Here is a 15957-nt window from a genome sequence, read left to right as displayed (position 1 = left end):
TATACTGTAGTTTAATTAACGATTTTTCTATACGTTCAAGTAATATAACCATCGATTTGAATGGTTATAATTTGCACTAAATAACTATTTATCAAACAACAGAATCAGTCTTTGTACGGGAAGTAAAAATTTTTATATTGGATTCCATAGTTCTATTTCCGCGAGTTTAATAAAATATTTAATGCAACACATTCAAAATCTATTGTAAATACTCGTATAATTCTTCTAATAACTACGGTGATCTAGCTATTTAGCCCACCATCTTACTTACGATGTATAAGAATATAATAGCGAATTTCTCGTACAATACAATTATTTGTACTCATAAGTATGATTGTTTGTATTGGTGTTTATGTTTTCTATGTACCTCTTTTTCTTTGTTCTATGTATTATACAAAATATATAATGTATATTATACATGCAATATATAAAGAAAAATAGAAAATAAGTACCCATAGTAATGGCTCTTCTCCTTAGTTTGGAACTAGATAGCACTGTAAATTGTTCTGAGTAATTATTAAGAAAAAAACAAATCCTAACGACGTACTCAGATCACTACAAAAATAATAAACACAAGACCACAAGTTCACTGACCCTAATAATATGTGGTTAACCTGATCTCTAAATTCCCCTAACACTGTGTACATAGAAAGTTAATAAAACAAGTGAAGCTGCGTGTCCAATTGTATTTATATATCGCCCTTAGGGCCTGTGTAGACGGGGGACTTTTGACTGTTGAGAACGAAGCTGTTTGTATTTAGTGGGACTTGGTATAGACTTCTTAATTTCTGTAATAAATCGGTTGACTATATGGGTATATATATGATCATATATTATATTACTAATACAACTGCTTACCGTATAAAACTGTACAAAATATGACATTTTAAAAAAAAGTTTTCCTAAAGTGATGTTTTTAGAGTGACTCAGCACTTGTTTGCGTTTGTACCTACTTGTAATCTATTTATTATATACTTGTTGTTTTATGTTCAGTGCAACACATCATCGGACGATAAGAGACGAGTGCAGATGGTACTCCAAACCCACGGAAGGACTTATGCGGCGATTGAAAGCCAACTCCCGCCTGACAGATACGACTGTAATCTAAGGACACCGCTAGGGATTCGAACTTCGACGACTTCAGGAAAATCAGTAACGGAACAGTTTGTCCCTCGTGTGTACAGCCCTAAAGACTAATTCCACATGTTAAATTACAACGTAAACGTTTCTGTAATTACTACATTCATCTTACAAGGTTCATCATCTCCAGCCTCACGAGGTCGTGTCGTGATATTATTAACATATTTCATTAGTGGTAGAAAAATTACGAAAGTGCCCTAAACGATTTTGATATTGAAATATGTATCTTATACCGTTGTTTTATGGAGTAGAATTGATATTTCATTGCATTTCTACAATATTTATTATAGCATATATATTAGCATGTGTATAATATTTTTATTGCTATATTGTTTTTTATCCAATTAAGATACGAGTATTTGGCAATATAATAATATTCATAGTTTATTTTTTAATACACTTTAAGAGTGCTCAATTTAATATGTAGTGGTAATCTATACAAGATCATCATCACTTTCGTCGTCATCATAAACATTTATATACAGTTCATATTTATAAAAATAATACAGATACTTCATAAAATCATAACCAATATATTGGTATTGACAAACAAGGATATTGGTATTCGATTTTTACAATCATTTAAAAACCTTAATAATAACAATCAAATTTGAGTTGTATTTGTAAATGTTGAACTTAAAAAATTGACCTCGGTGGTCTAGCGATCTAACACACCGCTTTACGTTTAATGGTCGCGGGTTCAATTCCTCGCACGGCAAACACTTGTATTCATGAGTATGATTGTTTGTATCAGTCTGGGTGTTTTCTATGAAAAAAAAATCTATGTGTTTGTATCAGTTATCTAGTATTTATAACACAAGCTTTAGCTAACTTAACTTAGGTCTAGATGGAGCTGTATAAATTGTCCTGAGATTATTATTATTATTATTAAAAAATGATTAAACGATAGTCTTACACCACTAGAAAAATACATTATTACTGATTAATATGAACTATTAATTATTTAAAATAATTAGAGATCTTTACAGTCATAGCACTCGTGCAACTCCGGGACAAGGTTATTTCTATATCAATTCCTTCACTCAAATTAATATTACGAGAGAATGGTTTTATTAATAGGTTATATGTTATAGCTATATATAGAATAAAAATAAACGTTTACTAAGCGCATACCCAAAATTACTTTCACGGAATCTCTATTATCGATAAAAGGTCAATCCGACGTGGATGTGTGCGTACCATCTGATGGTCTCCATAGTTACCACCACTACGGTGGTCATGACTTTCTAAATTTATTTTTTCATTTTTCATTCACCCAATACCGTTGAAGGGATCAATTAAAATTGTTATGTCGATTACTGTTTTACGATTATTGTGTATAGTGAAAGTTTGTTTCGACAAATCAATTGAAGTTCGTAGTACGGAACTTTCGAACTATTGTCCGAAACTTCAAACTTAGTAGACAATTTCGTAGCATTATTCAATTCTAGGCTTATTCATTATGTCATCAATCTGCCATTTTTTAAATGAAATACATTTATGTATGTATTTAATGAAAAATGGCAGGCTGATGTGACGCAACTTATAACTGCAATTTGAGGTCAAATTATTTACAAATTATTGTCACTTACTGCATGCTTACAGGGTACGTAAAACCAAATAATTTAAAAGACCTTCATCTATACAAATTATTTTAACCTTAAACATATTACGATGTCGGTGGTCTAGCGGTTTAACATTTCACCTTACTTCCAATGGTCGCGGATTCAATCCCCGACATGTATGTTCATGACTGTTTTGGTTACGGGTCCGTATGCTTTTTATGTACATTATTTTACGTTTATATCTTGTACCCATGGCACAAATTTGGGATTAGATGACGCTGTGTGAATTGTCTTGGGTTTTTTATTATTATTTTTGAGTGACAGTGAAAATTAACAAAACTATGAGGTAAAACGAAACTATGTCATTTATCGATAAAATAATCGACATCCACACTTCACTAGCATCTACTGACCCACTATGGGACAGGTTTCGAATGTAAGGGTGTGGTGTCACTGTAGGCGATCGAGAATATTTGTGTCAACATGTACGCTAGTTCCGTATATTGCAAAAGTAATAGTGTGCTATTAAATAAAATAAGGTTGAATTCTTCAAACTAATTACGTGTCATAATATTTTTAACAGTTAGAAATTATTCATTCATGACACTGAACAAATTTCAACAAGATGAATGCGAATCGATGTTATGAAACCAATTATCGATTCTTTCGTACTTATGGATCACGTGACAAATCTGTTTATTACATACTAAAAGAAATTATTATAATTTTTTTTTTTATTAATCAGACATATTAAACGGAGGGGGCCAGTTTTTGTGTCCTGTACTATGTCCTTCTTGGAAAAATGAAATTGATTTCTATTATTACAATGGAAATGTTGAGGAGATTTAATATTAACTACATATTTACTACAATGGCGAATTTATCCTATAGCCTTTGAGAAGCAGAGAATTAATTCCTTTGCGATACCTTGTAATACCCTTCCTATTACACCTTGTTCGTATAATATAAACTTAAATGCTATGGGTATAAAATCTGAAATTATAAATCACGCTCGTCAGTACAACGCTAATAGTCGCAACTTGCCTTATAAGTCCAGTGACCAGTACGATGTGCCACTTTTTAATGAAATGGTCGTAAATGGCAATTGGCAATACTGTGATTTCACAGCTAATATTTAAATGGAATGTTTGAACGGTCGATATGACAGACAGAGATAGATATATGTCAATTTCTATGAAATTTGTCAGTGTGTTACTAACTAGTTACCATGTTACTAGGGTTAGTCACTTATAGGGTGAGATTAGGGAGTAAACATCATAGGATAAGAAAGATGACATGTTAGTCTTCTGTAATAGCAACGTGAGTGGTGTGATGATGTGACAATAATGACATATATATATGTTCTGTATGTAATAACATGATCTCTGTAGTGCTGTTCATGTATCAGTTATCACTTACCATCAGGTGTCTTGTTTGCTATTTTAATAAAATAAATAAATACGGATAAACGAAAAAGAAACCCCCTCTATAACGTAAATAAGTTTGTATATGAGAAAAAAGTTTCAAATGAGGCTTTATAGCAAGGTCGGCGTGGTCAAAGTAATTAAATACAATACTTATATATCTGCAATGGCAAATAATCTTAACTACAATCGTACTGACAGTAAGAGGATATTCCATGTTTTTAAGTAATTGGTACTTAAAAGATATATAATCATATGATATATGTAATGACATATATCAAGTCAATAAACAAGGCCGGTAGCCCAAGGTGTTGCCATTTCGGATGTCATGCCATACCATATAATTTCTGTCAAAATAACTACATCATCATTGAACAACATTTATTTAAAAGAACAACTCGCAAGTTATGCTCATTCTTCTTGTGATAAAATCTGCGTTCCGACTGAGTGGTTGAATAAAAAAAATGACCATTCAAAAGAGCTTTTAGTAAGTTTATTTGAATATAGATTATTTCTATGTATATTAACTTAATTTAACAAGGATTTTCAGCTTCAAAATTGATGAAATATACCGAACGGCGTCGCTTAGATTTAGAAACCCTGTAATGTAATAATTGTTGCGAAATAACTGTAGTAAATAAATAACATTTAACAACTAATATATTAAATACGACCTTTCATCATGATGATGAAATTATTTCAAATACTCAATTTGTATAATATAATAATTGTAATAATAGTAGCCCTGGATAATTGATAGCGCCATCTAGTCCTAAGCTAATGTTATGGGTACTAGACAACTGATACTTAAATACTTAAATACATTTTATTTTTTATATAATATTAAGTTTGCATCCTACGAGAAATCGAATCCGCGACCATCAGAAATAAGGTGGCGTGCTATACTGCTAGATGACCGAACCCCTCATTGTTTGGAAATAGCTGTAGTAAAAAAATAACATTTAACATCTAATATATTACAGACACGACCTTTCGTTATATGACGAAATGGTTTCAAGCTCAGTTACTATTTACATCGGATATTCGAATCCGTGTATCAAAGTTCGATATCTACATACGATTTATTGAAATGGGCTTTGTCGTCTGCGTAGGTACCTCAGCCTCGTCTATTTGAGCAGCTAAGTAGCTTGATTATTTTATTTTATAAGCTATTTTGATTGTAAGGTGCGATCAGGCAGTGAAATTACATGATAGGAGGCATAACATCCCCCACCGATCAATCCCCCATCCAATTCAAACAGGAATCGAAAATACCTCGGTCTGAGCTGAACCCCTAGCGATGCTTTCAGACTGAAATCGCATCCGCCAGGCTGGAGTTGGCCCTCAGACGCTATATAAGTCCTTCCGCGGGTTTGGACTATTACCTGCAGCGCCCCTTATCGTCGTGAGGCTGTAAAGGCCAGCTGCAGCCAATAGCATTAGAATAGTTAGAAAAAAATACATTAGTTTTTTTGGCTAAATGAATAGTTATTCTTTAAAAAAATGTTGCATAAATAAATTATAGAAATAAATATAATTAGAGTAATATTGAAACCGTTTCGACAAATATGTAAATTCCTTATTTGATTAAATGACAAATATATGCATTTTTAAAATAAAATTTTGTTTTTATGTATTACTATTAATATACACTTAATATGCTATCAAATGCAGATGGGTACATATATGTATGTAGTTATATATATAAATACAAATAAATTTAAATTATTACTAACTCAGATACATTCTAATGTCATAACATGACAAAGAAAAAAGTATTTATTGTGATGCAACTGCAAATGATTTCACTTTTGAAACGGTCGTGACCGTCCATCCTGCCTGGACCAATGTTACTCAAACTTTACCAATAAAAGTGTATACTAGGTCAATAAACCTAGATCCGTAAATGTCAATGTATCCATCAGTTTAAATCTTAACACAATATCTTTCAAACATGCTTGCACACATGTCCATATATTTAGTGTCTTGTAAGTGTTGAAACATTTATTCTGTGATTCAATGAAAGATTTGCTTATAACTGCAATTTTAATACTATTAATATTACATTATATCTTAGTTATAAATATTAACTTGAAACAGAAATCATTAGAAAATATGTTTTTATATTATATTTTCTATTTTATTAATTGAGAATAATACAATTTAGTAATATTTTATATAATTTTTTAATTAAATAGTTACTTTTATAGAAATATCTACCTATAATATACTAAAGTAGAAGGATACAAATGTCACTCATCACTTTTTATCTCGTATGGTTGTTAAACATTCTATTTACAAAGAAATCTATAAGTAGAGTTGGAGTATTTAAAAATGCTAATATTTTTTCTAAATTTTATGTATAACTAACATTTGACAACCACTGTCCCACTTCATCCTTGCAATATTCGAAGTAATCGCTTGGTATACATTCACGCCGGTCCCAACAAATGATTATCAGATAATTCAATTCGAGACGCCTGCTCAAACAGCTACAAATATTTCAACGACCATTCTTCGTCATGAACGGTGTTTCGTGTTAAAAACCGGAGAATCTCTATTACGACTACACAATTCGTTCCTATAATAAATAAATAAATATTCTCACGACTATAATCAGAAATAGCGTTGTCAGAGGCTTATTAGTAAGATAGAGAGAGATGTGCAAATAAAAAAGTATTTATTCGTGTAGTAGTTAGTAGTAGTAGTAGTAGTACCTTTAAAATTAGGACTTGCATGAAATATCGCTACTATCCTTATCATCCAGGTGTTAAGTCTTTATGTTTACAGACATAAGATCAGAGATTGACGCGTACGCCAAACCTGAAGACCAATAAAACCAGTTTTTTTATCAATTTACTATCTGGATTAACTCTCCGGCAATGAGAAACAGTGATAACAAACATTAATACCAAATATAATTGTAATAGACGTCGGAAAACTCATCTTGTGCTACATTAGATTCACTCTTACATTCACAGCATATTATGAGTCAATTGTTGTGTTCACAATTTTGACAATGCCTCTAGGTATCCTATATGTGATTAAAGTCCTAAAGATATTGTATGATATTAAAAATTTAAGATACCTTTGTCAGGCTGCATTAAAATAAACAATGACAGACAGACACAAACATCGGTAACACGAATATTATATTAATAGTAGTGGATTAATTCGTATATCACTCGTAACATATACCATTGAAATTAACAACAAAAGCCGTGATCAATAAAGATGTTGAATACGAAGCACTTACCATGGAGGCAAGTCATCAAGTCATCAAGTCATCGGAATGTTTAAGTGTTGTCCCACTTTTAGATACAGTTATATAGGTATCATGGCGGATGATGATTATTATTTATTCATAGGCCTTTTCGCTACCTATATGTATATATTAAATCGTATATGACACATTTTTTAATATATTTATAACGGTTACGGTGTAGCTTGCAAAATCAAAATATCTTTATTCATGTAGGTATACAGTCTTATGATATGTCAAATCTACCGTCAGTTCGGTATGCTTTCGAGCTAAGAAGATCTGACAAGAAATTAAAGTTTTATTCTTTTCAAATGACGTTATGATTACAGAAATATAGATTCAATTTTGAATTCAATTAGGACGATTGTAGTGATCACCAGCATATGTTATTCTTCTTGTCAAAAGGAAATAAGTTCATCAGTAGCCGTACCAGAACATACCAGTTCCACAATAAGTTCACGAGTATGACGGAAGAACAAACGATCGTTGCACTTAACCGTATAGGAAGCACATTAATCCGTCCCATCACGCCGCCACAAGTTACAGAAATATATTTTAAAATTAATTAAATAATAAAATATAACATTTTTAGTGTTTTAAAAATTTACAAATTAAATTTATGATTATTTCTTCTTTTTGGGTTGTATTTTTCTTAACTGTCTTTAACCTGTGTAGACACATATTTAACAATATCATTATTACCTTGCCTTTATCCCATTACTTGGGGTCGGCGCTTATATTTATTTAACAACATATTCTATAAAAAAAAATACGAGAAAGATTAATACATAAATAGACAAACAGATAATTTCTTATCATTATTTTATGATTTTATTATATAAGTAAGCACATATAAGCTAGATATAAGTAAAAAAATGTAAAGACAAAGAAGATATGTAACGGCTGACAATCAAAAGATCCATAGAAATACAAGCATAAGACTATTACCTAATTCAATTTACTTACGAATTATCAAACAATGACAGTACATAAGGAATTGTAGCCTCTCAGATGCTACATTACCTAATAACGTATTAAGTGTGTACATACAGTCTGCGTATGGCATTTAGGCTGACCGCTTACTAGTTTATGCAACTGATTGCAAAACCGGGGTCAAATAGATTGGTCTTCATAAATTTATATGTTAGAATTATTTGATGATGTGTACAAGTAGCCTTTATAATTTATCAAAGTAAGCATAAAAATTAGAGTACTCGTATATATATTTACGACTGTAATCCTGACGGGGTAGTCAGAAGTAAGTGTTTTGACGTCTACGTCGAAACAGTTTCAGAACTCTACATTAAATAGAACCACATTTCGTTGGTTATATTTGGCCCTAAAGTCAAGTATATCTTGGATTAAATTGATTTATTATCGGTATTTCCATTACCGGATTTATATGTTTAAATATCTTAACATTACAACAATTTATCTTTTAGTACCGAAAGAATTTATGACATTTTTCAAAACCGGAGTAATAACAACTAAACCACTACGCTGTCTCTCTAGATCGTTGTTCACGACGCTCTTTAAAGACAGAATTAATAAAATAACAGACGAGAAGGAGATAGTCAATCTCATGGATTTTATAAGACTGTCGGTATACATTGATCACCAGATATTAGTACAATACAAGCATTTGATCATCAATACAAAGGCAACATGCGGATATGCAGTATTAGTGCGCACTCATGCATGCACGCAAGAATCTTTTGATGGACATTTTGATCAAAAATGTTCATATGCGTTAGATTGTAAAGGTCAAATGGCGTTAACTTCGCACCATCTCCGCATCCAATTATATTACAAAATAACAAGATTGCAAGAATCAAAAATTAAAAAATATTCTTTCTAAAAAGTTTAAGTTAAGAAATTAAAAAGATTTTAATATCTATTAATATAATAATAATAGCCCTGGACCAGTACTACGGAGTACGCCAGTTTAATAGAGCATCAGGTATAAGTATTAAATAACTTGTAGAAATACTTTTTTACTTACATAATATACATAATAATCAGAGAATATCCAGAGATTCATGCTCATTATATAATGCATAGCTCATATTTGTAATGCGAGAAATAGAATCCGCAACATTCGGAAGTAAGGGGTGTGCTAAATAGCTAGCACTGATCCTATCAATTCCAGGATATGGAGGCATGACAACTTATGCCCCCGGAATGGCAACATAAGAGTAAGTGATACCATTCATACGTTGCCATTACAGGGGTCACATGATATCGGAACTGCTGTACTATAGGCGAAGGTTACCACTTACTATCTGGTAAAGCTGTCAACGAGATTGCTTTCCTAATTAATTTGCTTTTGCTTTTCCAAAAATTTTGAATATGCTGGTAGTATTTTTTTTAATCTTGTCGATGGGTCTCATTTTCTCTGCTTCCTAGCATTGTAGATAATTTGTGACCAAACAAAAGCCGTACTAAATTCCTGAATATTAATATCAGATATTGGTACGTACCGATCCACTTAACATATTGCAACATTCGCCGATCTAAGTCGACTTGCCTTTTACAGTCTGTGGTCGGCCGTGGCTATGGTATTTTAAAGTGAATTAATGATATAAACTTGCCTCATCATTTTTAGTACAGTAACTGCTCAAGCATACAATTTTGTATATACGTATAAATTATGATGTGATACTTCTCTCACTGTTTCTGAGGACTTTTTTTTAAATTTAATTACAAGAGTTACGCATACATACAGTTTACATTTATACATTAATCACCAAATTGCTTGATTGTTTGTTGGCGAATAAGTACATTCATTTTTTACAATTACACTATAGTTAAACTATAATATAGAACTACATCTACTTTACTTTATAAAGTAGACTGTCCCATTCTAAGACACTGGGTGGGACAGGTAATATGTTAAAAGTTACATTTTTATTTTATTATATGTTTTATTACTAACATAGGATAAGTTATGTCATTAAGCTGTTACTAACACAATGGATCATGTTGTCTGAAATAAAAATTATTATTATATTATTATTATTATTATTTACTACTACAGAATTGGCACACGAAAAATAATATACAATTTTTTTTCGAGTTAACCACCTTTTTAGTTTTAATTTAAATTTGTTTACTTGAACAATCGTTTTCATTAAAATATTATTAAATATTCTTGTTCTACTTACGCCTCTCCCTCTCTCCTACACCACCGGTTCAACTTATTTATCGTTATTTGTCTCATGCTAACTAAGATGCCTCTTATCCTATAATTTCACTACCATATCTCACGTTTCAACCAAAACATTTCTTAGAAAGCAAATTTCTATGTAGCAGGAATAAATCAGATAGAAGTACCCACGGAGAGAACTTTGTAAAAAGTCTACATCGGTTCAAACTAGATCACAAATCACAGTTGCGCAAACTGTCGCGGTTAACAAACAAGCCAATAAGTTCGTAATTACTAATGGATAATTAACAATTACGCACTGAATCGGATGGTAATGGGATAGCCTTTTATTACTTTATTGCACGATTGATCATTTATAAGTGATTGATGCAAATATTGTGCAATATATATTGACGTTTAACACATTAATTATAACTAATAAGAATGAGAAAGCGTGTTTGTGTGTTTGGAGACTTTCACGCCTTAACGGCTAAAGCAATCATGATGAAATTAAAACATATAGATGCGTAGAATTTGTGACAACGAAGGACTACTTTTAATGATGGCAAAATTTTTACCCGCAGGCCTGATTTTATAGTACTAGCTGACACGCGTAACTTCATCTGCATCACACTTACTTGACCTTTATCGTTATATTCGCCCAATTTACATATATTTTTTTTATTATAACCTATATGTTCTTAGGTATAAGCTATATTACAGTGAATTTTCATAAAAATTGACTTATCTATCTATCTATACATCCTTACTTACAAACATTCGCGTTTATAACAACGTTTATTAGTAAGATTTCTGTACACCTTCTTTAACTCGCAATCTAGGTAAAGGTTTTGCCTGCAACATATCTTCTAAACGAATGCACCGATATTGATGTAATTTTCTTTATTTGAAAGATAACGATAAGATCGCAATGACCAAAATTTTATAATATAGCTACTGTTAATTATAATTGTTATATGTGACAACCTTACAAAATAAACCCTGTTATTTGTCGACTTTATACAAAGTCTCGCTCTGCTGAGCAACGACGCAATAACATATATATTAAGAAAAATCTTGCCTAACATGTCTATTATTTTGCAATATATATTATTCCCTTGACATTAATGATCCTAAACCAATAAAGATCTTGTAACTTAGAACCTACACATACGATATTATGTAAGTATACGTAAATTATACTGAATTACTGATTTCAATTACATATTTATAAGTCTTGAAAACTTTTGATTGCTTCACAGAATAAAGTTGAATGGGTGACTCTATGAACGAATGGCGACAACAATACAACTCTTTATTAATATACTAGCTGTGCCCGCGGTTTCATTTGCGTGAGAAATATAGCCTATATGTTTATAAGCTATATGGCTGCAAAATTTCATCAAAATCCGTTCGTTTTTGCGTGAAAGAGTAACAAACATCCATACTCACAAACTTTCGCATTTATATTATTAATATATATATAGCGAATAGCTATTATACATATAATATTGTATACTTATAACAGTTATTCGCAATTATCCATACTTTACTAGTTTTATAAATTTATAAATGTGCCTGTCTGTCAATCTGTTTACCTTCTCATTTCAATTCCAAATAAAATATGACTGATGGTAATGATGACTTTTATGTTCAAAAATAATCTGTCATGATATACATATATATATATACATACTGTGTATGTATGTATATCATAAATATGCATATATCATAAATACATAAATTTGCATATGCTGCGTATGTGTATAAAGGTTCTTTACATGATTTAACAGGATCATACATAAAAGTATCTTACAATTCACGTTCATTTATCATACACCGTGTTACTGTATCACAATTAAACTAAGCTACCACAATTAATATGAATTGCCACAAAGATCATATATCAGTTACGTTATTACCAATGTAATAAATGTGAAAGTAAGTCTATCTGTCACTCTGATATATTTTCACTGCTAAACTACTGAACTGTTCGTAATAGGGTCTGTGGTATATATAATACGACGTTATATATACTATAATATATACATAGAGTTCTGAATATTTGCTTAGTCTTTATAAATTGCTATATTCATTATTAGTAATAGTGTGTCCTGTCCTTTGTACCCAACATCCTCTACAAAGGAAGATCTAAAAAATGCGACAAAATGCGCAAAAGTCGTCGCAACATTCTGGGGAAAATACATTTAGTTGCCATTGAAACGAGAGAAGAAGAAGAAGTAATAGTAATAGTAGTTATATATTCCTTTTATATTTAATGGAATAATTCTTATATTTTGTATTAATGCATTATATAAGAATCACTGCTGCCGGTAGAGCTTTCAACTCGTACCGATTTACAGTAAAATAAACTGTTCAATGATATCGGATTCATTGCGGTAGTGCATCCGGTGTTGCTCTAAATAGCTATTTAAACATTAAACAAATCATACACTTTTATATAAATGGAAAAGTGTGTTGACTTATCTTTTTAGTATTTAGTATTGGTCTACTGTGCATACTAATTCTATTTCTCTAATATATATTTTATATATACTATATATTTGTTACTAAAATAAATAAATACCTATAATAATATGAATGATTACGATATTAAATAAACTATATTAAAACATAAGTAAGCTTTTAGTCAATGCGTAGCGCGTTGATGTCTTCTTTATGATAAGCTTAAACTTACGTAAATGAACGCCTATTCCTTTATTTATAGTACTAAGTTGTATATTCGTATTAATACAGGCACTTTATATATATTATTATGCATACCTATGCAGATAAGATATAAATTTGTCTAATTTTGTATAGTTATATTTTTATTTCATGTTTATGGATACAAAATTATTTGGCTGAACTTTGCTTCCAATTAAAAGTGACAACTTAGTACTGTCATATATTACAGTACATGTATTACAATGAAAGACGAGATATTGTTAGTGTCTGAATCGTGATCAAAAGTTAACCACTCGCCATTTACTGTCGCATAAAAAATGTCACTCACCTTGACACGAGACAAGAGTGGATGCTAAAACGACAGCGAACACAAAGCTCCATCCAAAGCTGACACAGTTCCTTTTACCCCCCATTTTCGCACTACCACATCCGGATAATCTGGGCTGAAGCATTTTTCACTGACACAAACAAATGAAAAACATAATAATTCGGATTTTCTTTAAAAAAAAAAGTCGTCGACAACCTTTTTTCTCACAGCACTAACATCCACAAATTTTTTTATTTATTAAAAAAAATTAATGTCTTATTTTCGAAGCATTGCGCGAGCTTTCGCGTGTGCTCGCTGCGAGCGGCGGAACGAGTACCGTTCGAGTGGTTTTTGAGATTGGAAAGTGGTTTCTTGTAAAGAGGGACTGCGGTGTGGCGCTGGCGGCGCTTGACTGAGACGGGTCGGCGCACACGCACCGCTACCGAACGTTTCTTCTCTCTCACCTTCTGGCCGCTTTTCGACAGAAGTACACAACATTTCATAAAAAAAACTACAATTGAATGTTGAACTTCTTAAAATTATGAATATATGAACTAAAGAACTATTTCAATAACTGGTCATAGCTTTATACATAGTACGATACTCTTTGAGACTACAATTTGATTAATATTTCAACGCGAAAGAGAACAATTAAGTGTTGAACTTTTTTAAAATAATGAATATATGAACTAAGAAACTGTTAGAATATATGTACACAGCAGACATATATTCATAGCAGAATACTTTATTGAACAAGCTATTAATAGTTAATAAATATATTTTATATGAATGGCAAAACTTCCATCGCGCAGAAACTAACAGGACTCGACTGAAAGATTTTAAATAAAAACATATACATACATAAATACATATATATATATATATATATATATATATATATATATATATATATATATATGTAAATTATTAGGTTTGGTTATGCATTGATAGTCAATGAAGAGAAACATTTAAACGCAAGTTTTTTGCTCACTCTTTTTGTGTTGAGTCTGCGTTTCGAATGAGTGGTAGAATAAAAAAAAATTGTCTGTATAAAACTGCTTGTATTAAGTTTATTTGAATAAACTAAAATTAGTTCTATTTCTATTTTGACAGTAATTATAATTTTATATTTTTTTAATCTCTCTCTAATTTTAGTAAATAAAAATGTATATAAATACACAAAAATTTTGATGTGTAAGTTTTAAAATAATTTTGACACTACGTTATCATTAATTACCATATTCCTCGGTCTCAATTGTTATCAGACAGTACATTCCGACGGTGGTGGTACAATAATAATACCGCACGCGACGACAATTTGCCGAAAGGTTGACGACACCGCACGGCGAACCCTCACTTTCAAATACAGTCTCGGACACGGCACGCGTAAACAGATGAACGGTGACGGTATCTTGCCTGTTAACCATCCGGGTTTATACTTGCGACTGTAATTCAAAATGGAGTAGATAGATGGTGGTAGGTATTTGTCGCGGAGGTATTTGTAATCGTTCAAACGCAACAAAACAGAAAATATTTAATCTTATACAAAATAAATATAGATTTCACTAAGTCAGAATTATATAATCTACATTAATTCCTTTTTTTTTAATTATAAATGTTTCCGGGTTCGGTCTTACCTCATCTGGTGGAAACTCATGACCTAGGATGTAGTGCGCTTATCAAGAAGAAATCTAATCACTATGAACTTGAAGAGTCTGCGGTTGTATTTCTCCGAGAACACGAAAACAGGAAGTGTGTTCCGGTCTTTGGCAGTGTATATTAAAAATGACGACGCGAAACGTTCGTTGCGAATATGAGGAAATTCCACGACGTGAAGTCGTAGTGCTCGTCGAGTAGTTCGGTGATAAAAAGGGAAAGGCAAGATTGAATTATGCAGGTCCTGTGTACTAGTGCGCCAAAGTGTATCCACTAAAACACCGACAGACACACTGGCTACTTTGTCTGTCGATGTTCTAGCGTCTGAAGGCTAGCTTTATTAGTGTGTCATCCCCAGTTAACCTCAAAGGTCGGTTCGGCTCAACAAAGTACAGAGCCAGGGCTGCTATTTGATTTTTGGCAGATCCATCCCACAAACGGAGATAAAACTCCATGCACTAACTGATTTCAACTTAAAAGAATAAATAGCAACTAAGGAAAATAAATAAATTCAAGGTATTTACTATCTGTTACCTGTTACTGTTAAATGCCTCCATATATATTATTACTGTAGGAAGGTTGGGTGTGTTCATATGTGGTTCATATAGAATATATAGGATTTACATTCTCATATAATACACATTATCATGTGTCTTTTTTGTTTATTGGAATGTAACTGACGGTCACCGTGCTAATGTTTACCGTCACCACTACATACGTGGTGCCACTCACGAGTTCTCATGCACGAGTGTTTTGAGTAGTCATGCTCA

The 15957-nt window shown here is 31.6% G+C and overlaps 1 protein-coding gene across 2 annotated transcripts in view; it reads right to left on the bottom strand.

Moving 5' to 3' along the window:
- The window catches only part of LOC131852175 (mucin-2), a 122371-nt gene extending 108558 nt beyond the window's left edge, over positions 1 to 13813 (bottom strand). The window contains exon 1 of one of the 2 annotated variants that reach the window (XM_059202817.1): positions 13553 to 13813. In XM_059202817.1, the coding sequence (XP_059058800.1) occupies positions 13553 to 13676 (124 nt within the window). In that variant the 5' untranslated portion in view covers positions 13677 to 13813. The remainder of the gene's footprint in view (positions 1 to 13552) is intronic. The other variant, XM_059202824.1, reaches the window with a different exon arrangement.
- Positions 13814 to 15957: the final 2144 nt, after the last annotated feature.

Source organism: Achroia grisella, unplaced genomic scaffold, assembly GCF_030625045.1.
Source record: "Achroia grisella isolate CSIRO2021 unplaced genomic scaffold, CSIRO_AGI_Agris_v1 utg1174, whole genome shotgun sequence".
In the NCBI taxonomy this organism is placed as follows: domain Eukaryota; kingdom Metazoa; phylum Arthropoda; class Insecta; order Lepidoptera; family Pyralidae; genus Achroia; species Achroia grisella.
This window is presented reverse-complemented; position numbering and strand designations above follow the sequence as displayed.